The sequence below is a fragment of the Pristiophorus japonicus genome, chromosome 8, assembly GCF_044704955.1.
Source record: "Pristiophorus japonicus isolate sPriJap1 chromosome 8, sPriJap1.hap1, whole genome shotgun sequence".
NCBI lineage: Eukaryota > Metazoa > Chordata > Chondrichthyes > Pristiophoridae > Pristiophorus > Pristiophorus japonicus.
The window spans coordinates 45,831,572-45,857,053 of record NC_091984.1 but is presented as its reverse complement, the minus strand read 5'-3'; the positions used below and the strand labels follow the sequence as shown (position 1 = coordinate 45,857,053).

The following is a 25,482-nucleotide window of genomic DNA, read 5'->3' as shown; positions in this document are numbered from 1 at the left end:
CTGCTCTGAGCATTCCTTCTCTCCTCTCTCTCCTCAGACAATTCTCTCTCTCCTCTGACCATTCCCTCTCTCTCCTCTGACCATTCCCTCTCTCTCCTCTGACCATTCCCTCTCTCTCCTCTGACCATTCCCTCTCTCTCCTCTGACCATTCCCTCTCTCTCCTCTCTGCCCATCCCTCTCTCTCCTCTCTGCCCATCCCTCTCTCTCCTCTCTGCCCATCCCTCTCTCTCCTCTGACCATTCCCTCCCTCCTCTCTCTCCTCTGACCATTCACTCTCTCTCCTCTAAGCAATCCCTCTCTCTTCTCTCTGACCATTCACTCGCTCTTCTCTGACCATTCCCCCGCTCTCCTCTGACCATCCCTCTCTCCTCTGACCATTCCCTCTCTCTTCTCTGACCATCCCTCTCTCCTCTCCATTTTCTCTCTCCTCTGACCATCTATCTCTTCTCTGACCATTCCCTCTCTCCTCTCTCTCCTCTGGCCATTCCCTCTCTCTCCTCTGTCCATTCTCTCTCCCCTCTGACCATCCCTCTCTCCTCTGACCATCCCTCTCTCCTCTGACCATTCCCTCTCTCCTCTGACCATTCCCTCTCTCCTCTGACCATTCCCTCTCTCTCCTTTGTCCAACCCTCTCTCCATGCCCTCTCTCCTATCTCTCTCTCTGTCCATTCCCTCTATCCTCGACCATTCACTCTCTCCTCTGACCATTCACTCTCTCCTCTCTCTCCTCCGACCATTCTCTCTCTCCTCCGACCATTCCCTCTCTCCTCCGACCATTCCCTCTCTCCTCTCTCTGACCATTCACTCGCTCTTCTCTGACCATTTCCTCGCTCTCCTTGGACCATCCCTCTCTCCTCTGACCATCTCTCTCTCCTCTCGCCATTCCCTCTCTCCTCTCGTCATTCCCTCTCTCCTCTCTCTCCTCTGGCCATTCCCTCTCTCCTCTGACCATTCCCTCTCTCCTTTGATGATCCCTCTCTCCTCTGACCATCCCTCTCTCCTCTGACCATTCCCTCTCTCCCCTGACCGTCCTTCTCTCCTCTGACCATTCCCTCTCTCCTATCTCTCTCTGACCATTCCCTCTATCCTCTGACCATTCACTCTCTCTCCTCTGACCATTCCTCTCTCTCCTCTGACCAGTCCCTCTCTCCTCTGACCAGTCCCTCTCTCCTCTGACCATTCCCTCGCTCTCCTCTGACCATTCCCTCTCTCCTCTGACCATTCCCTCTCTCCTCTGACCATTCCCTCTCTCCTCTGACCATTCCCTCTCTCTCCTCTGACCATTCCCTCTCTCTCCTCTGACCATTCCCTCTCTCTCCTCTGACCATTCCCTCTCTCTCCTCTGACCATTCCCTCTCTCTCCTCGCTCCGCTGACCATTCCCTCTCTCCTCGCTCCGCTGACCATTCCCTCTCTCCTCGCTCCGCTGACCATTCCCTCTCTCCTCTCTCTCCTCTGTCCATTCTCTCTCTCCTCTGACCATTCCCTCTCTCCTCTGACCATTCCCTCTCTCCTCTGACCATTCCCTCTCTCTCACCATGCCCTCTCTCCTCTGACCATGCCCTCTCTCCTCTGACCATGCCCTCTCTCCTCTGACCATGCCCTCTCTCCTATCTCTCCCTCTGTCCATTCCCTCTATCCTCGACCACTCACTCTCTCCTCTGACCATTCCCTCTCTCCTCTCTCTCCTCCGACCATTCTCTCTCTCCTCCGACCATTCTCTCTCTCCTCCGACCATTCCCTCTCTCCTCCGACCATTCCCTCTCTCCTCTCTCTGACCATTCACTCGTCTTCTCTGACCATTTCCTCGCTCTCCTTGGACCATCCCTCTCTCCTCTGACCATCTCTCTCTCCTCTCGCCATTCCCTCTCTCCTCTCGCCATTCCCTCTCTCCTCTCGCCATTCCCTCTCTCCTCTCTCTCTCCTCTGGCCATTCCCTCTCTCCTCTCTCTCCTCTGGCCATTATCTCTTCCCTCTGACCATCCCTCTCTCCTTTGATGATCCCTCTCTCCTCTGACCATCCCTCTCTCCTCTGACCATTCCCTCTCTCCTATCTCTCTCTGACCATTCCCTCTCTCCTCTGACCATTCACTCTCTCCTCTGACCATTCCCTCTCTCTCCTCTGACCATTCCCTCTCTCTCCTCTGACCAGTCCCTCTCTCTCCTCTGGCCAGTCCCTCTCTCTCCTCTGGCCAGTCCCTCTCTCCCCTCTCTCCTCTGACCATTCCCTCGCTCTTCTCTGACCATTCCCTCACTCTCCTCTGACCATTCCCTCACTCTCCTCTGACCATTCCCTCACTCTCCTCTGACCATTCCCTCTCTCCTCTGACCATTCCCTCTCTCCTCTGACCATTCCCTCTCTCCTCTGACCATTCCCTCTCTCCTCTCTCTGACCATTCCCTCTCTCCTCTCTCTGACCATTCCCTCTCTCCTCTCTCTGACCATTCCCTCTCTCCCCTCTCTCCTCTGACCATTCCCTCTCTCCTCTGACCATTCCCTCTCTCCTCTGACCATTCCCTCTCTCCTCTGACCATTCCCTCTCTCCTCTGACCATTACCTCTCTCTCCTCTGACCATTCCCTCTCTCTCCTCTGACCATTCCCTCTCTCTCCTCTGACCATTCCCTCTCTCTCCTCTGACCATTCCCTCTCTCTCCTCTGACCATTCCCTCTCTCTCCTCTGACCATTCCCCCTCTCTCCTCTGACCATTCCCCCTCTCTCCTCCGACCATTCCCTCTCTCCTCCGACCATTCCCTCTCTCCTCGCTCCGCTGACCATTCCCTCTCTCCTCTCTCTCCTCTGTCCATTCTCTCTCTCCTGTCTCTCCTCTGACCATTCCCTCACTCCTCTGACCATTCCCTCTCTCCTCTGACCATTCCCTCTCTCCTCTGACCATTCCCCTCTCTCCTCTGACCATCCCTGTCTCTCCTCTGACCATTCCTCCCTCTTCTGCCCATCCCTCTCTCCTATGACCATTCCCTCTTTCCTCTGACCATTCCATCTCTCCTCTGACCATTCTCTCTCTCTCGCTCTCTCTCCTCTGACCAACCCTCTCTCCTTTGACCATTCCCTCTCTTTCCTCTGCCCACCCCTCTCTCTCCCCTGAGCATCCTTCTCTCCTCTGACCATTCCCTCTCTCCTCTCTCTCCTCTGACCATTCCCTCTCTCCTCTGACCATTCCCTCTCTCCTCTCTCTCCTCTGACCATCCCTCTCTCCTCTGACCATTCCCTCTCTCCTCTGACCATTCCCTCTCTCCTCTGACCATTCCCTCTCTCCCCTGACCATTCCCTCTCCCCCCTGACCATTCCCTCTCCCCCCTGACCATTCCCTCTCTCCCCTGACCATTCCCTCTCTCCTCTGACCATTCCCTCTCTCCTCTGACCATTCCCTCTCTCCTCTGACCATTCCCTCTCTCCTCTGACCATTCCCTCTCTCCTCTGACCATTCCCTCTCTCCTCTGACCATTCCCTCTCTTTACTCTGCCCACCCCTCTCTCTCCCCTGAGCATCCTTCTCTCCTCTGACCATTCCCTCTCTCCTCTCTCTCCTCTGACCATCTCTCTCTCCTCTGACCATTCCCTCTCTCCTCTCTCTCCTCTGACGATCTCTCTCCCCTCTGACCATCCCTCTCTCCTCTGACCAACCCTCTCTCCTCTGACCATTCCCTCTCTCCTCTGACCATTCCCTCTCTCCTCTGACCATTCCCTCTCTCTCCTTTGTCCAGCCCTCTCTCCTCTGACCATGCCCTCTCTCCTCTGACCATGCCCTCTCTCCTCTGACCATGCCCTCTCTCCTATCTCTCTCTCTGTCCATTCCCTCTATCCTCGACCATTCACTCTCTCCTCTGACCATTCACTCTCTCCTCTCCTCCGACCATTCTCTCTCTCCTCCGACCATTCCCTCTCTCCTCTCTCTGACCAGTCACTCGCTCTTCTCTGACCATTTCCTCGCTCTCCTTGGACCATCCCTCTCTCCTCTGACCATCTCTCTCTCCTCTCGCCATTCCCTCTCTCCTCTCGCCATTCCCTCTCTCCTCTCTCTCCTCTGGCCATTCCCTCTCTCCTCTGTCCATTATCTCTTCCCTCTGACCATCCCTCTCTCCTTTGATGATCCCTCTCCCCTCTGACCATCCCTCTCTCCTCTGACCATTCCCTCTCTCCCCTGACCGTCCTTCTCTCCTCTGACCATTCCCTCTCTCCTATCTCTCTCTGACCATTCCCTCTATCCTCTGACCATTCACTCTCTCCTCTGACCAGTCGCTCTCTCCTCTGACCAGTCCCTCTCTCCTCTGACCATTCCCTTGCTCTTCTCTGACCATTCCCTCGCTCTCCTCTGACCATTCCCTCTCTCCTCTGACCATTCCCTCTCTCCTCTGACCATTCCCTCTCTCCTCTGACCATTCCCTCTCTCCTCTGACCATTCCCTCTCTCCTCTCTCTGACCATTCCCTATCTCCTCTCTCTCCTCTGACCATTCTCTCTCTCCTCTCACCATTCCCTCTCTCTCCTCTCACCATTCCCTCTCTCTCCTCTGACCATTCCCTCTCTCTCCTCTGACCATTCCCTCTCTCTCCTCCGACCATTCCCTCTCTCTCCTCCGACCATTCCCTCTCTCCTCTCTCTCCTCTGTCCATTCTCTCTCTCCACTGACCATTCCCTCTCTCTCCTTTGTCCAACCCTCTCTCCTCTGACCATGCCCTCTCTCCTCTGACCATGCCCTCTCTCCTCTGACCATGCCCTCTCTCCTCTGACCATGCCCTCTCTCCTCTGACCATGCCCTCTCTCCTCTGACCATGCCCTCTCTCCTCTGACCATGCCCTCTCTCCTATCTCTCTCTCTGTCCATTCCCTCTATCCTCGACCATTCACTCTCTCCTCTGACCATTCCCTCTCTCCTCTCTCTCCTCCGACCATTCTCTCTCTCCTCCGACCATTCTCTCTCTCCTCCGACCATTCCCTCTCTCCTCTCTCTGACCATTCACTCGCTCTTCTCTGACCATTTCCTCGCTCTCCTTGGACCATCCCTCTCTCCTCTGACCATCTCTCTCTCCTCTGACCATCTCTCTCTCCTCTCGCCATTCCCTCTCTCCTCTCGCCATTCCCTCTCTCCTCTCTCTCCTCTGGCCATTCCCTCTCTCCTCTCTCTCCTCTGTCCATTATCTCTTCCCTCTGACCATCCCTCTCTCCTTTGATGATCCCTCTCTCCTCTGACCATCCCTCTCTCCTCTGACCATTCCCTCTCTCTCCTTTGTCCATCCCTCTCTCCCCTGACCGTCCTTCTCTCCTCTGACCATTCCCTCTCTCCTATCTCTCTCTGACCATTCCCTCTATCCTCTGACCATTCACTCTCTCCTCTGACCATTCCCTCTCTCTCCTCTGACCATTCCCTCTCTCTCCTCTGACCAGTCCCTCTCTCCTCTGGCCAGTCCCTCTCTCCTCTGGCCAGTCCCTCTCTCCTCTGGCCAGTCCCTCTCTCTCCTCTGACCATTCCCTCACTCTCCTCTGACCATTCCCTCACTCTCCTCTGACCATTCCCTCACTCTCCTCTGACCATTCCCTCACTCTCCTCTGACCATTCCCTCACTCTCCTCTGACCATTCCCTCACTCTCCTCTGACCATTCCCTCACTCTCCTCTGACCATTCCCTCACTCTCCTCTGACCATTCCCTCACTCTCCTCTGACCATTCCCTCACTCTCCTCTGACCATTCCCTCTCTCCTCTGACCATTCCCTCTCTCCTCTGACCATTCCCTCTCTCCTCTGACCATCCCTCTCTCCTCTGACCATTCCCTCTCTCCTCTGACCATTCCCTCTCTCCTCTGACCATTCCCTCTCTCTCCTCTGACCATTCCCTATCTCCTCTCTCTCCTCTGACCATTTTCTCTCTCCTCTGACCATCCCCTCTCCCCCCTGACCATTCCCTCTCTCTCCTCTGACCATTCCCTCTCTCTCCTCTGACCATTCCCTCTCTCTCCTCTGACCATTCCCTCTCTCTCCTCTGACCATTCCCTCTCTCTCCTCTGACCATTCCCTCTCTCTCCTCTGACCATTCCCTCTCTCTCCTCTGACCATTCCCTCTCTCTCCTCTGACCATTCCCTCTCTCTCCTCTGACCATTCCCTCTCTCTCCTCTGACCATTCCCTCTCTTTCCTCTGACCATTCCCTCTCTCCTCTGACCATTCCATCGCTCATCTCTCTCCTCTGACCATTCCGTCTCTCCTCTGACCATTCCCTCTCTCGTCTCTGTCCTCTGACCAGCCCTCTCTCCTCTCTAAACCTCTCTCCTCTGACCATTCCCACTCTCCTCTGACCATGCCCTCTCTCCTCTGACCATGCCCTCTCTCCTCTGACCATGCCCTCTCTCCAATCTCTCTCTGACCATTCCCTCTATGCTCTGACCATTCCCTCTCTCCTCTGACCATTCCCTCTCTCCTCTGACCATTCCTCTCTCCCTCCTCTGACCATCCCTATCTCCTCTGGCCATTCACTCTCTCCTCTGACCATTCCCTCTCTCCTCTGACCATGCCCTCCCTCCTCTGAACATGCCCTCTCCTCTCTCTCCTCTGACCATTCCTTCTCTCCTCTGACCAGTTCCTCTCTCCTCTCTCTGACCATTCCCTCGCTCTTCTCTGACCACTCCCTCGCTCCTCTGACCATTCCCTCTCTCCTCTCTCTCCTATGACCATTCCCTCTCTCCTCCGACCATTCCCTCTCCTCCGACCATTCCCTCTCTCCTCCGACCATTCCCTCTCTCCTCTCTGCCCATCCCTTTCTCACCTCTGAGCATTCCTTCTCTCCTCTGAGCATTCCTTCTCTCCTCTCTCTCCTCTGACAATTCTCTCTCTCCTCTGACCATTCCCTCTCTCTCCTCTGACCATTCCCTCTCTCTCCTCTGACCATTCCCTCTCTCTCCTCTCTGCCCATCCCTCTCTCCTCTGACCATTCCCTCCCTCCTCTAAGCAATCCCTCTCTCTTCTCTCTGACCATTCACTCGCTCTTCTCTGACCATTCCCCCGCTCTCCTCTGACCATCCCTCTCTCCTCTGACCATTCCCTCTCTCTTCTCTGACCATCCCTCTCTCCTCTCCATTTTCTCTCTCCTCTGACCATCTCTCTCTTCTCTGACCATTCCCTCTCTCCTCTCTCTCCTCTGGCCATTCCCTCTCTCCTCTCTCTCCTCTGTCCATTCTCTCTCCCCTCTGACCATCCCTCTCTCCTCTGACCATTCCCTCTCTCCTCTGACCATTCCCTCTCTCCTCTGACCATTCCCTCTCTCCTCTGACCATTCCCTCTCTCCTCTGACCATTCCCTCTCTCTCCTTTGTCCAACCCTCTCTCTCCTTTGTCCATGCCCTCTCTCCTCTGACCATGCCCTCTCTCCTCTGACCATGCCCTCTCTCCTATCTCTCTCTCTGTCCATTCCCTCTATCCTCGACCATTCACTCTCTCCTCTGACCATTCACTCTTTCCTCTCTCTCCTCCGACCATTCTCTCTCTCCTCCGACCATTCCCTCTCTCCTCTCTCTGACCATTTCCTCGCTCTCCTTGGACCATCCCTCTCTCCTCTGACCATCTCTCTCTCCTCTCGCCATTCCCTCTCTCCTCTCGCCATTCCCTCTCTCCTCTCTCTCCTCTGGCCATTCCCTCTCTCCTCTCTCTCCTCTGTCCATTATCTCTTCCCTCTGACCATCCCTCTCTCCTTTGATGATCCCTCTCTCCTCTGACCATTCCCTCTCTCCTCTGACCATTCCCTCTCTCTCCTTTGTCCAACCCTCTCTCTCCTTTGTCCATGCCCTCTCTCCTCTGACCATGCCCTCTCTCCTCTGACCATGCCCTCTCTCCTATCTCTCTCTGACCATTCCCTCTATCCTCTGACCATTCACTCTCTCCTCTGACCATTCACTCTCTCTCCTCTGACCATTCCTCTCTCTCCTCTGACCATTCCTCTCTCTCCTCTGACCAGTTCCTCTCTCTCCTCTGACCAGTCCCTCTCTCCTCTGACCAGTCCCTCTCTCCTCTGACCAGTCCCTCGCTCTCCTCTGACCATTCCCTCGCTCTCCTCTGACCATTCCCTCGCTCTCCTCTGACCATTCTCGCTCTCCTCTGACCATTCTCGCTCTCCTCTGACCATTCCCTCTCTCTCCTCTGACCATTCCTCTCTCTCCTCTGACCATTCCTCTCTCTCCTCTGACCATTCCTCTCTCTCCTCTGACCAGTCCCTCTCTCTCCTCTGACCAGTCCCTCTCTCTCCTCTGACCAGTCCCTCTCTCTACTCCGACCATTCCCTCTCTCTACTCCGACCATTCCCTCTCTCTACTCCGACCATTCCCTCTCTCCTCGCTCCGCTGACCATTCCCTCTCTCCTCTCTCTCCTCTGTCCATTCTCTCTCTCCTCTGTCCATTCTCTCTCTCCTCTGATCATTCCCTCTCTCCTCTGACCATTCCCTCTCTCCTCTGACCATTCCCTCTCTCCTCTGACCATTCCCTCTCTCCTCTGACCATTCCCTCTCTCTACTCCGACCATTCCCTCTCTCTACTCCGACCATTCCCTCTCTCCTCGCTCCGCTGACCATTCCCTCTCTCCTCTGACCATTCCCTCTCTCCTCTGACCATTCCCTCTCTCTCCTTTGTCCAACCCTCTCTCCTCTGACCATGCCCTCTCTCCTCTGACCATGCCCTCTCTCCTATCTCTCTCTCTGTCCATTCCCTCTATCCTCGACCATTCACTCTCTCCTCTGACCATTCCCTCTCTCCTCTCTCTCCTCCGACCATTCTCTCTCTCCTCCGACCATTCTCTCTCTCCTCCGACCATTCCCTCTCTCCTCCGACCATTCCCTCTCTCCTCTCTCTGACCATTCACTCGCTCTTCTCTGACCATTTCCTCGCTCTCCTTGGACCATCCCTCTCTCCTCTGACCATCTCTCTCTCCTCTCGCCATTCCCTCTCTCCTCTCGCCATTCCCTCTCTCCTCTCGCCATTCCCTCTCTCCTCTCGCCATTCCCTCTCTCCTCTCTCTCCTCTGGCCATTCCCTCTCTCCTCTCTCTCCTCTGTCCATTATCTCTTCCCTCTGATCATCCCTCTCTCCTTTGATGATCCCTCTCTCCTCTGACCATCCCTCTCTCCTCTGACCATTCCCTCTCTCTCCTTTGTCCATCCCTCTCTCCCCTGATCATCCTTCTCTCCTCTGACCATTCCCTCTCTCCTATCTCTCTCTGACCATTTCCTCTATCCTCTGACCATTCACTCTCTCCTCTGACCATTCCCTCTCTCTCCTCTGACCATTCCCTCTCTCTCCTCTGACCATTCCCTCTCTCTCCTCTGACCATTCCCTCTCTCCTCTGGCCAGTCCCTCTCTCCTCTGGCCATTCCCTCACTCTCCTCTGACCATTCCCTCTCTCCTCCCTCTGACCATTCCCTCTCTCCTCTGACCATTCCCTCTCTCCTCTGACCATTCCCTCTCTCCTCTGACCATTCCCTCTCTCCTCTGACCATTCCCTCTCTCTCCTCTGACCATTCCCTCTCTCTCCTCTGACCATTCCCTCTCTCTCCTCTGACCATTCCCTCTCTCTCCTCTGACCATTCCCTCTCTCTCCTCTGACCATTCCCTCTCTCTCCTCCGACCATTCCCTCTCTCTCCTCCGACCATTCCCTCTCTCCTCCGACCATTCCCTCTCTCCTCCGACCATTCCCTCTCTCCTCTCTCTCCTCTGTCCATTCTCTCTCTCCTCTGACCATTCCCTCTCTCCTGTCTCTCCTCTGACCATTCCCTCGCTCCGCTGACCATTCCCTCTCTCTCCTCTGACCATTTCTCTCTTCTCTGACATTTCCCTCTCTCCTCTGACCATTCCCTCTCTCCTCTGACCATTCCCTCTCTCCTCTGACCATTCCCTCTCTCTCCTCTGACCATCCCTCTCTCTCCTCTGACCATCCCTCTCTCTCTCCTCTGACCATCCCTCCCTCTCCTCTGCCCATCCCTCCCTCTTCTGCCCATCCCTTCCTCCTATGACCATTCCCTCTTTCCTCTCTCTCCTCTGACCATTCCATCTCTCCTCTGACCATTCTCTCTCTCTCGCTCTCTCTCCTCTGACCATCCCTCTCTCCTTTGACCATTCCCTCTCTCCTCTGACCATTCCATCTCTCCTCTGACCATTCTCTCTCTCTCGCTCTCTCTCCTCTGACCATCCCTCTCTCCTTTGACCATTCCCTCTCTCCTCTGACCATTCCCTCTCTCCTCTGACCATTCCCTCTCTCCTCTGACCAGTCCCTCTCTCCTCTGACCAGTCCCTCTCTCCTCTGACCATTCCCTCTCTCTCGCTCTCTCTCTCCTCTGACCATTCCCTCTCTCTCCTCTCTGCCCATCCCTCTCTCTCCTCTCTGCCCATCCCTCTCTCTCCTCTGACCATTCCCTCCCTCCTCTCTCTCCTCTGACCATTCACTCTCTCTCCTCTAAGCAATCCCTCTCTGACCATTCACTCGCTCTTCTCTGACCATTCCCCCGCTCTCCTCTGACCATCCCTCTCTCCTCTGACCATTCCCTCTCTCTTCTCTGACCATCCCTCTCTCCTCTCCATTTTCTCTCTCCTCTGACCATCTATCTCTTCTCTGACCATTCCCTCTCTCCTCTCTCTCCTCTGGCCATTCCCTCTCTCCTCTCTCTCCTCTGTCCATTTTCTCTCCCCTCTGACCATCCCTCTCTCCTCTGACCATCCCTCTCTCCTCTGACCATTCCCTCTCTCCTCTGACCATTCCCTCTCTCCTCTGACCATTCCCTCTCTCTCCTTTGTCCAACCCTCTCTCCTCTGACCATGCCCTCTCTCCTATCTCTCTCTCTGTCCATTCCCTCTATCCTCGACCATTCACTCTCTCCTCTGACCATTCACTCTCTCCTCTCTCTCCTCCGACCATTCTCTCTCTCCACCGACCATTCCCTCTCTCCTCTCTCTGACCATTCACTCGCTCTTCTCTGACCATTTCCTCGCTCTCCTTGGACCATCCCTCTCTCCTCTGGCCATTCCCTCTCTCCTCTCGTCATTCCCTCTCTCCTCTCTCTCCTCTGGCCATTCCCTCTCTCCTCTGACCATTCCCTCTCTCCTTTGATGATCCCTCTCTCCTCTGACCATTCCCTCTCTCCTCTGACCATTCCCTCTCTCCCCTGACCGTCCTTCTCTCCTCTGACCATTCCCTCTCTCCTATCTCTCTCTGACCATTCCCTCTATCCTCTGACCATTCACTCTCTCTCCTCTGACCATTCCTCTCTCTCCTCTGACCAGTCCCTCTCTCCTCTGACCAGTCCCTCTCTCCTCTGACCAGTCCCTCTCTCCTCTGACCAGTCCCTCGCTCTCCTCTGACCATTCCCTCTCTCCTCTGACCATTCCCTCTCTCCTCTGACCATTCCCTCTCTCTCCTCTGATCATTCCCTCTCTCTCCTCTGACCATTCCCTCTCTCTCCTCTGACCATTCCCTCTCTCTCCTCTGACCATTCCCTCTCTCTCCTCTGACCATTCCCTCTCTCTCCTCCGACCATTCCCTCTCTCCTCGCTCCGTTGACCATTCCCTCTCTCCTCGCTCCGCTGACCATTCCCTCTCTCCTCTCTCTCCTCTGTCCATTCTCTCTCTCCTCTGACCATTCCCTCTCTCCTCTGACCATTCCCTCTCTCTCCTTTGTCCAACCCTCTCTCCTCTGACCATGCCCTCTCTCCTCTGACCATGCCCTCTCTCCTCTGACCATGCCCTCTCTCCTCTGACCATGCCCTCTCTCCTATCTCTCCCTCTGTCCATTCCCTCTATCCTCGACCATTCACTCTCTCCTCTGACCATTCCCTCTCTCCTCTCTCTCCTCCGACCATTCTCTCTCTCCTCCGACCATTCTCTCTCTCCTCCGACCATTCCCTCTCTCCTCCGACATTCCCTCTCTCCTCTCTCTGACCATTCACTCGCTCTTCTCTGACCATTTCCTCGCTCTCCTTGGACCATCCCTCTCTCCTCTGACCATCTCTCTCTCCTCTCGCCATTCCCTCTCTCCTCTCGCCATTCCCTCTCTCCTCTCTCTCCTCTGGCCATTCCCTCTCTCCTCTCTCTCCTCTGGCCATTATCTCATCCCTCTGACCATCCCTCTCTCCTTTGATGATCCCTCTCTCCTCTGACCATCCCTCTCTCCTCTGACCATTCCCTCTCTCTCCTTTGTCCATCCCTCTCTCCCCTGACCGTCCTTCTCTCCTCTGACCATTCCCTCTCTCCTATCTCTCTCTGACCATTCCCTCTCTCCTCTGACCATTCCCTCTCTCTCCTCCTACCATTCCCTCTCTCTCCTCCGACCATTCCCTCTCTCTCCTCTGACCATTCCCTCTCTCTCCTCTGACCATTCCCTCTCTCTCCTCTGACCATTCCCTCTCTCTCCTCTGACCATTCCCTCTCTCTCCTCTGGCCAGTCCCTCTCTCTCCTCTGGCCAGTCCCTCTCTCCTCTCTCTTCTCTGACCATTCCTCTCTCCTCTGACCATTCCCTTGCTCTCCTCTGACCATTCCCTCTCTCCTCTCTCTGACCATTCCCTCTCTCCTCTCTCTCCTCTGACCATTCCCTCTCTCCTCTGACCATTCCCTCTCTCCTCTGACCATTCCCTCTCTCCTCTGACCATTCCCTCTCTCCTCTGACCATTCCCTCTCTCCTCTGACCATTCCCCCTCTCTCCTCTGACCATTCCCCCTCTCTCCTCTGACCATTCCCTCTCTCTCCTCTGACCATTCCCTCTCTCTCCTCTGACCATTCCCTCTCTCTCCTCTGACCATTCCCCCTCTCTCCTCCGACCATTCCCTCTCTCCTCCGACCATTCCCTCTCTCCTCGCTCCGCTGACCATTCCCGCTCTCCTCTCTCTCCTCTGTCCATTCTCTCTCTCCTGTCTCTCCTCTGACCATTCCCTCTCTCCTCTGACCATTCCCCTCTCTCCTCTGACCATTCCCTCTCTCCTCTGACCATTCCTCCCTCTTCTGCCCATCCCTCTCTCCTATGACCATTCCCTCTTTCCTCTCTCTCCTCTGACCATTCCATCTCTCCTCTGACCATTCTCTCTCTCTCGCTCTCTCTCCTCTGACCAACCCTCTCTCCTTTGACCATTCCCTCTCTTTCCTCTGCCCACCCCTCTCTCTCCCCTGAGCATCCTTCTCTCCTCTGACCATTCCCTCTCTCCTCTCTCTCCTCTGACCATTCCCTCTCTCCTCTGACCATTCCCTCTCTCCTCTCTCTCCTCTGACCATCCCTCTCTCCTCTGACCATTCCCTCTCTCCTCTGACCATTCCCTCTCTCCTCTGACCATTCCCTCTCTCCTCTGACCATTCCCTCTCCCCCCTGACCATTCCCTCTCCCCCCTGACCATTCCCTCTCCCCCCTGACCATTCCCTCTCCCCCCTGACCATTCCCTCTCTCCTCTGACCATTCCCTCTCTCCTCTGACCATTCCCTCTCTCCTCTGACCATTCCCTCTCTCTCGCTCTCTCTCTCCTCTGACCATCCCTCTCTCCTTTGACCATTCCCTCTCTTTACTCTGCCTACCCCTCTCTCTCCCCTGAGCATCCTTCTCTCCTCTGACCATTCCCTCTCTCCTCTCTCTCCTCTGACCATCTCTCTCTCCTCTGACCATTCCCTCTCTCCTCTGACCATTCCCTCTCTCCTCTCTCTCCTCTGACCATCTCTCTCCCCTCTGACCATCCCTCGCTCCTCTGACCAACCCTCTCTCCTCTGACCATTCCCTCTCTCCTCTGACCATTCCCTCTCTCTCCTTTGTCATGCCCTCTCTCCTCTGACCATGCCCTCTCTCCTCTGACCATGCCCTCTCTCCTCTGACCATGCCCTCTCTCCTATCTCTCTCTCTGTCCATTCCCTCTATCCTCGACCATTCACTCTCTCCTCTGACCATTCACTCTCTCCTCTCTCTCCTCCGACCATTCTCTCTCTCCTCCGACCATTCCCTCTCTCCTCTCTCTGACCAGTCACTCGCTCTTCTCTGACCATTTCCTCGCTCTCCTTGGACCATCCCTCTCTCCTCTGACCATCTCTCTCTCCTCTCGCCATTCCCTCTCTCCTCTCGCCATTCCCTCTCTCCTCTCTCTCCTCTGGCCATTCCCTCTCTCCTCTGTCCATTATCTCTTCCCTCTGACCATCCCTCTCTCCTTTGATGATCCCTCTCCCCTCTGACCATCCCTCTCTCCTCTGACCATTCCCTCTCTCCCCTGACCGTCCTTCTCTCCTCTGACCATTCCCTCTCTCCTATCTCTCTCTGACCATTCCCTCTATCCTCTGACCATTCACTCTCTCCTCTGACCAGTCCCTCTCTCCTCTGACCAGTCCCTCTCTCCTCTGACCAGTCCCTTGCTCTTCTCTCACCATTCCCTCTCTCCTCTGACCATTCCCTCTCTCCTCTGACCATTCCCTCTCTCCTCTGAACATTCCCTATCTCCTCTCTCTCCTCTGACCATTCTCTCTCTCCTCTGACCATTCCCTCTCTCTCCTCTGACCATTCCCTCTCTCTCCTCTGACCATTCCCTCTCTCTCCTCCGACCATTCCCTCTCTCTCCTCCGACCATTCCCTCTCTCTCCTCCGACCATTCCCTCTCTCTCCTCCGACCATTCCCTCTCTCCTCGCTCCGCTGACCATTCCCTCTCTCCTCTCTCTCTTCTCTGACCATTCCCTCTCTCTCCTTTGTCCAACCCTCTCTCCTCTGACCATGCCCTCTCTCCTCTGACCATGCCCTCTCTCCTCTGACCATGCCCTCTCTCCTCTGACCATGCCCTCTCTCCTCTGACCATGCCCTCTCTCCTATCTCTCTCTCTGTCCATTCCCTCTATCCTCGACCATTCACTCTCTCCTCTGACCATTCCCTCTCTCCTCTCTCTCCTCCGACCATTCTCTCTCTCCTCCGACCATTCTCTCTCTCCTCCGACCATTCCCTCTCTCCTCTCTCTGACCATTCACTCGCTCTTCTCTGACCATTTCCTCGCTCTCCTTGGACCATCCCTCTCTCCTCTGACCATCTCTCTCTCCTCTGACCATCTCTCTCTCCTCTGACCATCTCTCTCTCTCCTCTCGCCATTCCCTCTCTCCTCTCTCTCCTCTGGCCATTCCCTCTCTCCTCTCTCTCCTCTGTCCATTATCTCTTCCCTCTGACCATCCCTCTCTCCTTTGATGATCCCTCTCTCCTCTGATCATCCCTCTCTCCCCTGACCGTCCTTCTCTCCTCTGACCATTCCCTCTCTCCTATCTCTCTCTGACCATTCCCTCTATCCTCTGACCATTCACTCTCTCCTCTGACCATTCCCTCTCTCTCCTCTGACCATTCCCTCTCTCTCCTCTGGCCAGTCCCTCTCTCTCCTCTGGCCAGTCCCTCTCTCCTCTGGCCAGTCCCTCTCTCCTCTGGCCAGTCCCTCCCTCCTCTGGCCAGTCCCTCTCTCCTCTGGCCATTCCCTCTCTCCTCTGGCCATTCCCTCTCTCCTCTGGCCATTCCCTCTCTCCTCTGGCCATTCCCTCTCTCCTCTGGCCATTCCCTCACTCTCCTCTGACCATTCCCTCACTCTCCTCTGACCATTCCCTCACTCACCTCTGACCATTCCCTCACTCACCTCTGACCATCCCTCTCTCCTCTGACCATCCCTCTCTCCTCTGACCATCCCTCTCTCCTCTGACCATCCCTCTCTCCTCTGACCATTCCCTCTCTCTCCTCTGACCATTCCCTATCTCCTCTCTCTCCTCTGACCATTTTCTCTCTCCTCTGACCATTCCCTCTCTCCTCTGACCATTCCCCTCTCCCCCCTGACCATTCCCTCTCTCTCCTCTGACCATTCCCTCTCTCTCCTCTGACCATTCCCTCTCTCTCCTCTGACCATTCCCTCTCTCTCCTCTGACCATTCCCTCTCTCTCCTCTGACCATTCCCTCTCTCTCCTCTGACCATTCCCTCTCTCTCCTCTGACCATTCCCTCTCTCTCCTCTGACCATTCCCTCTCTCTCCTCTGACCATTCCCTCTCTCTCCTCTGACCATTCCCTCTCTCTCCTCTGACCATTCCCTCTCTCTCCTCTGACCATTCCCTCTCTCTCCTCTGACCATTCCCTCTCTCTCCTCTGACCATTCCCTCTCTCTCCTCTGACCATTCCATCGCTCATCTCTCTCCTCTGACCATTCCGTCTCTCCTCTGACCATTCCCTCTCTCGTCTCTGTCCTCTGACCAGCCCTCTCTCCTCTCTAAACCTCTCTCCTCTGACCATTCCCACTCTCCTCTGACCATGCCCTCTCTCCTATCTCTCTCTGACCATTCCCTCTATGCTCTGACCATTCCCTCTCTCCTCTGACCATTCCCTCTCCTCTGACCATTCCCTCTCTCCTCTGACCATTCCCTCTCTCCCTCCTCTGACCATCCCTATCTCCTCTGGCCATTCACTCTCTCCTCTGACCATTCCCTCTCTCCTCTGACCATGCCCTCCCTCCTCTGAACATGCCCTCCCTCCTCTCTCTCCTCTGACCATTCCTTCTCTCCTCTGACCAGTTCCTCTCTCCTCTCTCTGACCATTCCCTCGCTCTTCTCTGACCACTCCCTCGCTCCTCTGACCATTCCCTCTCTCCTCTCTCTCCTATGACCATTCCCTCTCTCCTCCGACCATTCCCTCTCCTCCGACCATTCCCTCTCTCCTCCGACCATTCCCTCTCTCCTCTCTGCCCATCCCTTTCTCACCTCTGAGCATTCCTTCTCTCCTCTGAGCATTCCTTCTCTCCTCTCTCTCCTCTGACAATTCTCTCTCCTCTCTGCCCAGCCCTCTCTCCTCTGACCATTCCCTCCCTCCTCTAAGCAATCCCTCTCTCTTCTCTCTGACCATTCACTCTCTCTTCTCTGACCATTCCCCCGCTCTCCTCTGACCATCCCTCTCTCCTCTGACCATTCCCTCTCTCTTCTCTGACCATCCCTCTCTCCTCTCCATTTTCTCTCTCCTCTGACCATCTCTCTCTTCTCTGACCATTCCCTCTCTCCTCTCTCTCCTCTGGCCATTCCCTCTCACCTCTCTCTCCTCTGTCCATTCTCTCTCCCCTCTGACCATCCCTCTCTCCTCTGACCATTCCCTCTCTCCTCTGACCATTCCCTCTCTCCTCTGACCATTCCCTCTCTCCTCTGACCATTCCCTCTCTCCTCTGACCATTCCCTCTCTCTCCTTTGTCCAACCCTCTCTCTCCTTTGTCCATGCCCTCTCTCCTCTGACCATGCCCTCTCTCCTCTGACCATGCCCTCTCTCCTCTGACCATGCCCTCTCTCCTATCTCTCTCTCTGTCCATTCCCTCTATCCTCGACCATTCACTCTCTCCTCTGACCATTCACTCTTTCCTCTCTCTCCTCCGACCATTCTCTCTCTCCTCCGACCATTCCCTCTCTCCTCTCTCTGACCATTCACTCGCTCTTCTCTGACCATTTCCTCGCTCTCCTTGGACCATCCCTCTCTCCTCTGACCATCTCTCTCTCCTCTCGCCATTCCCTCTCTCCTCTCGCCATTCCCTCTCTACTCTCTCTCCTCTGGCCATTCCCTCTCTCCTCTGTCCATTATCTCTTCCCTCTGACCATCCCTCTCTCCTTTGATGATCCCTCTCTCCTCTGATCATTCCCTCTCTCCCCTGACCGTCCTTCTCTCCTCTGACCATTCCCTCTCTCCTATCTCTCTCTGACCATTCCCTCTATCCTCTGACCATTCACTCTCTCCTCTGACCATTCACTCTCTCTCCTCTGACCATTCCTCTCTCTCCTCTGACCATTCCTCTCTCTCCTCTGACCATTCCTCTCTCTCCTCTGACCAGTCCTCTCTCTCCTCTGACCAGTCCTCTCTCTCCTCTGACCAGTCCTCTCTCTCCTCTGACCAGTCCTCTCTCTCCTCTGACCAGTCCCTCGCTCTCCTCTGACCATTCCCTCGCTCTCCTCTGACCATTCCCTCGCTCTCCTCTGACCATTCCCTCTCTCTCCTCTGACCATTCCCTCTCTCTCCTCTGACCATTCCCTCTCTCTCCTCTGACCATTCCCTCTCTCTCCTCTGACCATTCCCTCTCTCTCCTCTGACCATTCCCTCTCTCTCCTCTGACCATTCCCTCTCTCTCCTCTGACCATTCCCTCTCTCTACTCCGACCATTCCCTCTCTCTACTCCGACCATTCCCTCTCTCTACTCCGACCATTCCCTCTCTCTACTCCGACCATTCCCTCTCTCCTCGCTCCGCTGACCATTCCCTCTCTCCTCTCTCTCCTCTGTCCATTCTCTCTCTCCTCTGACCATTCCCTCTCTCTTCTGACCATTCCCTCTCTCCTCTGACCATTCCCTCTCTCCTCTGACCATTCCCTCTCTCTACTCCGACCATTCCCTCTCTCCTCGCTCCGCTGACCATTCCCTCTCTCCTCTCTCTCCTCTGACCATTCCCTCTCTCCTCTGACCATTCCCTCTCTCTCCTTTGTCCAACCCTCTCTCCTCTGACCATGCCCTCTCTCCTCTGACCATGCCCTCTCTCCTCTGACCATGCCCTCTCTCCTCTGACCATGCCCTCTCTCCTATCTCTCTCTCTGTCCATTCCCTCTATCCTCGACCATTCACTCTCTCCTCTGACCATTCCCTCTCTCCTCTCTCTCCTCCGACCATTCTCTCTCTCCTCCGACCATTCTCTCTCTCCTCCGACCATTCCCTCTCTCCTCTCTCTGATCATTCACTCGCTCTTCTCTGACCATTTCCTCGCTCTCCTTGGACCATCCCTCTCTCCTCTGACCATCCCTCTCTCCTCTCGCCATTCCCTCTCTCCTCTCGCCATTCCCTCTCTCCTCTCGCCATTCCCTCTCTCCTCTCTCTCCTCTGTCCATTATCTCTTCCCTCTGACCATTCACTCTCTCCTCTGGCCAGTCCCTCTCTCTCCTCTGGCCAGTCCCTCTCTCTCCTCTGGCCAGTCCCTCTCTCTCCTCTGGCCAGTCCCTCTCTCTCCTCTGGCCAGTCCCTCTCTCTCCTCTGGCCAGTCCCTCTCTCTCCTCTGGCCAGTCCCTCTCTCTCCTCTGGCCAGTCCCTCTCTCTCCTCTGGCCAGTCCCTCTCTCTCCTCTGGCCAGTCCCTCTCTCTCCTCTGGCCAGTCCCTCTCTCTCCTCTGGCCAGTCCCTCTCTCTCCTCTGGCCAGTCCCTCTCTCTCCTCTGGCCAGTCCCTCTCTCTCCTCTGGCCAGTCCCTCTCTCTCCTCTGGCCAGTCCCTCTCTCTCCTCTGGCCAGTCCCTCTCTCTCCTCTGGCCAGTCCCTCTCGCTCCTCTGGCCAGTCCCTCTCTCCTCTGGCCAGTCCCTCTCTCCTCTGGCCAGTCCCTCTCTCCTCTGGCCAGTCCCTCTCTCCTCTGGCCAGTCCCTCTCTCCTCTGGCCATTCCCTCACTCTCCTCTGACCATTCCCTCACTCTCCTCTGACCATTCCCTCTCTCCTCCCTCTGACCATTCCCTCTCTCCTCTGACCATTCCCTCTCTCCTCTGACCATTCCCTCTCTCCTCTGACCATTCCCTCTCTCCTCTGACCATTCCCTCTCTCCTCTGACCATTCCCTCTCTCCTCTGACCATTCCCTCTCTCCTCTGACCATTCCCTCTCTCCTCTGACCATTCCCTCTCTCCTCTGACCATTCCCTCTCTCCTCTGACCATTCCCTCTCTCCTCTGACCATTCCCTCTCTCCTCTGACCATTCCCTCTCTCCTCTCTCTCCTCTGTCCATTCTCTCTCTCCTCTGACCATTCTCTCTCTCCTGTCTCTCCTCTGACCATTCCCTCGCTCCGCTGACCATTCCCTCTCTCTCCTCTGACCATTTCTCTCTTCTCTGACATTTCCCTCTCTCCTCTGACCATTCCCTCTCTCCTCTGACCATCCCTCTCTCTCCTCTGACCATCCCTCTCTCTCCTCTGACCATCCCTCCCTCTCCTCTGACCATCCCTCCCTCTCCTCTGACCATCCCTCCCTCTTCTGCCCATCCCTCTCTCCTATGACCATTCCCTCTTTCCTCTCTCTCCTCTGACCATTCCATCTCTCCTCTGACCATTCTCTCTCTCTCGCTCTCTCTCCTCTGACCATCCCTCTCTCCTTTGACCATTCCCTCTCTCCTCTGACCATTCCATCTCTCCTCTGACCATTCTCTCTCTCTCGCTCTCTCTCCTCTGACCATCCCTCTCTCCTTTGACCATTCCCTCTCTCCTCTGACCATTCCCTCTCTCCTCTGACCATTCCCTCTCTCCTCTGACCATTCCCTCTCTCCTCTGACCATTCCCTCTCTCCTCTGACCATTCCCTCTCTCCTCTGACCATTCCCTCTCTTTCCCGTGAGCATCCTTCTCTCCTCTGACCATTCCCTCTCTCCTCTGACCATTCTCGCTCTCTCTCCTCTGACCATCCCTCTCTCCTCTGACCATTCCCTCTCTCCTCTGACCATTCCCTCTCTCCTCTGACCATTCCCTCTCTCCTCTGACCATTCCCTCTCTCCTCTGACCATTCCCTCTCTCCTCTGACCATTCCCTCTCTCCTCTGACCATTCCCTCTCTCCTCTGACCATTCCCTCTCTCCTCTGACCATTCCCTCTCTCCTCTGACCATTCCCTCTCTCCTCTGACCATTCCCTCTCTCCTCTGACCATTCCCTCTCTTTCCTCTGCCCACCCCTCTCTCTCCTCTGACCATTCCCTCTCTCCTCTCTGTCCTGTGACCATTCCCTCTCTCCTCTGACCATTCCATCTCTCCTCTCTCTCCTCTGACCATTCCCTCTCTCCTCTGACCATTCCCTCTCTCCTCTGACCATTCCCTCTCTCCTCTGACCATTCCCTCTCTCCTCTGACCATTCCCTCTCTCCTCTGACCATTCCCTCTCTCCTCTGACTATTCCCTCTCTCCTCTGACCATTCCCTCTCTCCTCTGACCATTCCCTCTCTCCTCTGACCATTCCCTCTCTCCTCTGACCATTCCCTCTCTCCTCTGACCATTCCCTCTCCCCCCTGACCATTCCCTCTCTCCTCTGACCATTCCCTATCTCCTCTGACCATTCCCTCTCTCTCGCTCTCTCCTCTGACCATCCCTCTCTCCTTTGACCATTCCCTCTCTTTACTCTGCCCACCCCTCTCTCTCCCCTGAGCATCCTTCTCTCCTCTGACCATTCCCTCTCTCCTCTCTCTCCTCTGACCATTCCCTTTCTCCTCTGACCATTCCCTCTCTCCTGTCTCTCCTCTGACCATTCCCTCACTCCGCTGACCATTCCCTCTCTCTCCTCTGACCATTTCTCTCTTCTCTGACATTTCCCTCTCTCCTCTGACCATTCCCTCTCTCCTCTGACCATCCCTCTCTCCTCTGACCATCCCTCTCTCTCCTCTGACCATTCCCTCTCTCTCCTCTGACCATTCCCTCTCTCTCTCCTCTGACCATTCCCTCTCTCTTCTGCCCATCCCTCTCTCCTATGACCATTCCCTCTTTCCTCTCTCTCCTCTGACCATTCCATCTCTCCTCTGACCATTCTCTCTCTCTCGCTCTCTCTCCTCTGACCATCCCTCTCTCCTTTGACCATTCCCTCTCTTTCCTCTGCCCACCCCTTTCTCTCCCCTGAGCATCCTTCTCTCCTCTGACCATTCCCTCTCTCCTCTCTCTCCTCTGACCATTCCCTCTCTCCTCTGACCATTCCCTCTCTCCTCTCTGTCCTCTGACCATCCCTCTCTCCTGTGACCATATCTCTCTCCTCTGACCATCCCTCTCTCCTCTCTCTCCTCTGACCATCCCTCTCTCCTCTCTCTCCTCTGACCATTCCCTCTCTCCTCTGACCATCCCTCTCTCCGCTGACCATTCCCTCTCTCCTCTGACCATTCCCTCTCTCCTCTGACCATTCCCTCTCTCCTCTGACCATTCCCTCTCTCCTCTGACCATTCCCTCTCTCCTCTGACCATTCCCTCTCTCCTCTGACCATTCCCTCTCTCCTCTGACCATTCCCTCTCTCCTCTGACCATTCCCTCTCTCCTCTGACCATTCCCTCTCTCCTCTGACCATTCCCTCTCTCCTCTGACCATTCCCTCTCTCCTCTGACCATTCCCTCTCTCCTCTGACCATTCCCTCTCTCCTCTGACCATTCCCTCTCTCCTCTGACCATTCCCTCTCTCCTCTGACCATTCCCTCTCTCCTCTGACCATTCCCTCTCTCCTCTGACCATTCCCTCTCTCCTCTGACCATTCCCTCTCTCCTCTGACCATTCCCTCTCTCCTCTGACCATTCCCTCTCTCCTCTGACCATTCCCTCTCTCCTCTGACCATTCCCTCTCTCCTCTGACCATTCCCTCTCTCCTCTGACCATTCCCTCTCTCCTCTGACCATCCCTCTCTCCTCTGACCATTCCCTCTCTCCCTTGACCATTCCCTCTCTCCTCTGACCATCCCTATCTCCCCTGACCATTCCCTCTCTCCTCTGACCAATACCACTCTCCTCTGACCATTCCCTCTCTCCTCTGACCATTCCCTAACTCCTGACCATTCTCTCTCCTCCTGTCCCCTGACCTTACCCAACCCCTGTCCTTACCGATGTAGAAGTTGGTGGCTGTCCTCATCTGCCGATGTTTGGTGATCACGAAGATGACCAGCGCGTTACCGAGCAGTCCCAGCAGCATGATCAGAGCGAAGAAGAGCGGCACCAGCCAGGCGTCGGTCAGGAACGGCGGCTCCCCGTCCCCGGTGCCGTTCACCAGGGACACGTTCAGCTCGGATACGGTCCCGGTCTCCAGGAGAGCGGCCGGGCTTCCGGCAACCGGCTCCATCGGCAGGCGGACAGATTCCCCAGGCAGGTACCGCGGCTCTGATCCCCCGGGCTCCGCTATCTGGGATCTTTATAGCTCCCGGAGGTGCCAGCACGTGAGTAGAGCGCGGGCAGCGCCTGCGCCCCGCAGTGGTGGTCAATTTCAGCTCAGGCAGAGCTGCTTCCAAGTGGGTCCTGTGATTGCCCAATCGTGTAAACTATCAGTAGATCAGGGTGGGTGGTCTCCTTTTCAGTGTGTTTTCATGGAGTTTACATTTCATTTAGCGGCAGGATTTCTGTTTTAGACCCAAGTCCAATCATTTTGTTTTAAATTGAGTCACTGATTGAACGTTCAGATTTACGTTGTGGAATGACATGAACAGATGATTTCACCCCGCCGCAAACTGGTGGTCGATGTAAGTACAGAGAAAGCTGCTTTCAGAACCGAAGACAAGGTTTGTAACTGATCTGCCGTGCTGCACTATCCAAGTATTGTCTCAGAATGCAATTTTGCCAATCTTTATTCTCTGAGTGTTTATAGAGCAGTGTATAGTGATATAATTACCAATACAATTTCATAATCTTGTTGATTATACCTGCTGCATTTTTAAAGACGTTTTTGTACGAGTTAACCACAAGAATAGAAATCAGAAAATCACATTGCAAATGCTTACGTCGCCATGCAATGGCAACCGGCAGTTGCTCGGTTGCATGTTCACAACGGAGTGTTGCCAGTTCTGTCAGGAACTAAAGCTCAGCAAAAGTTTGCTAACCAAGTGCTATCATCGCCTTTCATTTTTCATGGCGTATCATTCTTCAGTTGGCCAAATATCAATCAATGTAGATCATAAAAAAGGATTTGAAAAATCACAATGGGCTTGATTTTAGTCAATGAATTATTTCCTCTTGTCCAACTATAAATCATCAATATCGGCGGTCCCTCGAACTCGGATGACTTGCTTCCACATGAGTTCACAGATGTTCCAGTCCTGAACTCCAGTTGAAAGGGTGGAAGATGCCTGTGCGTGGATATTTTTAACGTGTGGTGACCGTTGCACAACAGCCACCACACAGGTTTGACAGAGCTAGGCCTTTATTCAGTGGCAAGAGTTAACCAAGACGACTGGAGACCTGCTCTGCTGCACGGGCCCAGTGCACACACATATCGCAGTGTGGGCTGGCCCGTGCTGCCCCTGGCCTTCGCCTCTTCTGGGCCCCGTACCCTCATTTGCGGTACCTCCACCACGATTTCTCGCTGCTCCTCTGCCACAAATGGGGAACAAGGAAATGGCAGACAAATTGAACAAATACTTTGGTTCTGTCTTCACTAAGGAAGACACGAATAACCTCCCGAAAATACTAAGGGACCGAGGGTCTAGCGAGAAGGGGCAACTGAGGGAATTCCTTATCAGTCAGGAAATGGTGTTAGGGAAATTGATGGGATTGAAGGCCGATAAATCCCCAGGTCCTGATAGTCTGCATCCCACAGTACTTAAGGAAGTGGCCCTAGAAATACACCACATCCACTTGTTCTCCCTTATCCACTCTACTAGTTACATCCTCAAAAAACTCAAAATCCTCAAAAACTCTGTAAGATTTGTCAAGCATGATTTCCCTTTCATAAATCCATGCTGCCTTGGACCAAGCCTATCATTGCTTTCCAGATATGCTGCTATTTCATCTTTAATAATTGATTCCAGCATTTTTCCCACCACCGATCAGTTCCTATGGATTGGAGGGTAGCTAATGTAACCCCACTTTTTAAAAAAGGAGCGAGAGAGAAAACAGGGAATTATAGACCGGTTAGCCTGACATCGGTGGGGGGGGGGGAAATTTGGACTTTCAAAAGGCTTTTGATAAGGTCCCACACAAGAAATTAATGTGCAAAATTAAAGCACATGATATTGGGGATAATGTATTGACGTGGATAGAGAACTGGTTGGCTGACAGGAAGCAAAGAGTAGGAATAAATGGGTCTTTTTCAGAATGGCAGGCAGTGACTAGTTGGGTGCCGCAGGGTTCAGTGCTGGGACCCCAGCTATTTACAATATACATTAATGAATTAGATGAAGGAATTGATGGTAATTGTTAGCGTTAGTGTTTTCTTAGAAGAATCACTCAACACTCAGGGTCGGTTCCAATGCTGAAGCAGCTTTTATTACGCTCAGTGGGAAGGAAAAACTCAGGACCGTATCCAGGTTTCTCTTCACAGAACAAAGGATTACATGCACCTTTATATGTTTCACAACAGTTACAAAACATTTTACTACAGCTACACAGCCCATCACGGCTGGACACAAGCCAATCACAATGATTATAGATTACATATAGGTTATTTTAACCCAATAGAATTCCCCTTATGTCTCAGGAACCATGTGTTCGTCTTTTGTCAGCTTGGGCTGATTGATATAGGTTCTCTCACTAGTTCTTTCTTCTTGGAGAAATAATTGATTTCTAACCTTGTTTACAGGAGATGGGTTCTCTTATCTCTTTCTTCCTGGGGAATTAATTGGTTTATGGCCTTGAATATGGGAGATGGGTTCTCTCCTCATTATTCTTATCCTGCATCCAAGGCATTCCTATAGTGGGCCTCACAGGGTTATTGCTCGGTCATTGAACATTCAACAGTTCACAGCTTGACTACCTGATTTCCCATCATGCCTGGGCAGCCATTTTATGTGTGGCCACTTTAAACTTATATGCGTTTAGATATATCTAGCAGGTG

General features: G+C 54.3%; 1 protein-coding gene across 1 annotated transcript in view; it reads right to left on the bottom strand.

Moving 5' to 3' along the window:
• Nucleotides 1–22,840, bottom strand: part of kiss1ra (KISS1 receptor a) — a 107,845-nt gene extending 85,005 nt beyond the window's left edge. The window contains exon 1 of the mRNA XM_070886745.1: nucleotides 22,545–22,840. Within this exon, the coding sequence (XP_070742846.1) occupies nucleotides 22,545–22,779 (235 nt within the window). The 5' untranslated portion in view covers nucleotides 22,780–22,840. The remainder of the gene's footprint in view (nucleotides 1–22,544) is intronic.
• Between the last annotated feature and the right edge of the window lie 2,642 nt (nucleotides 22,841–25,482).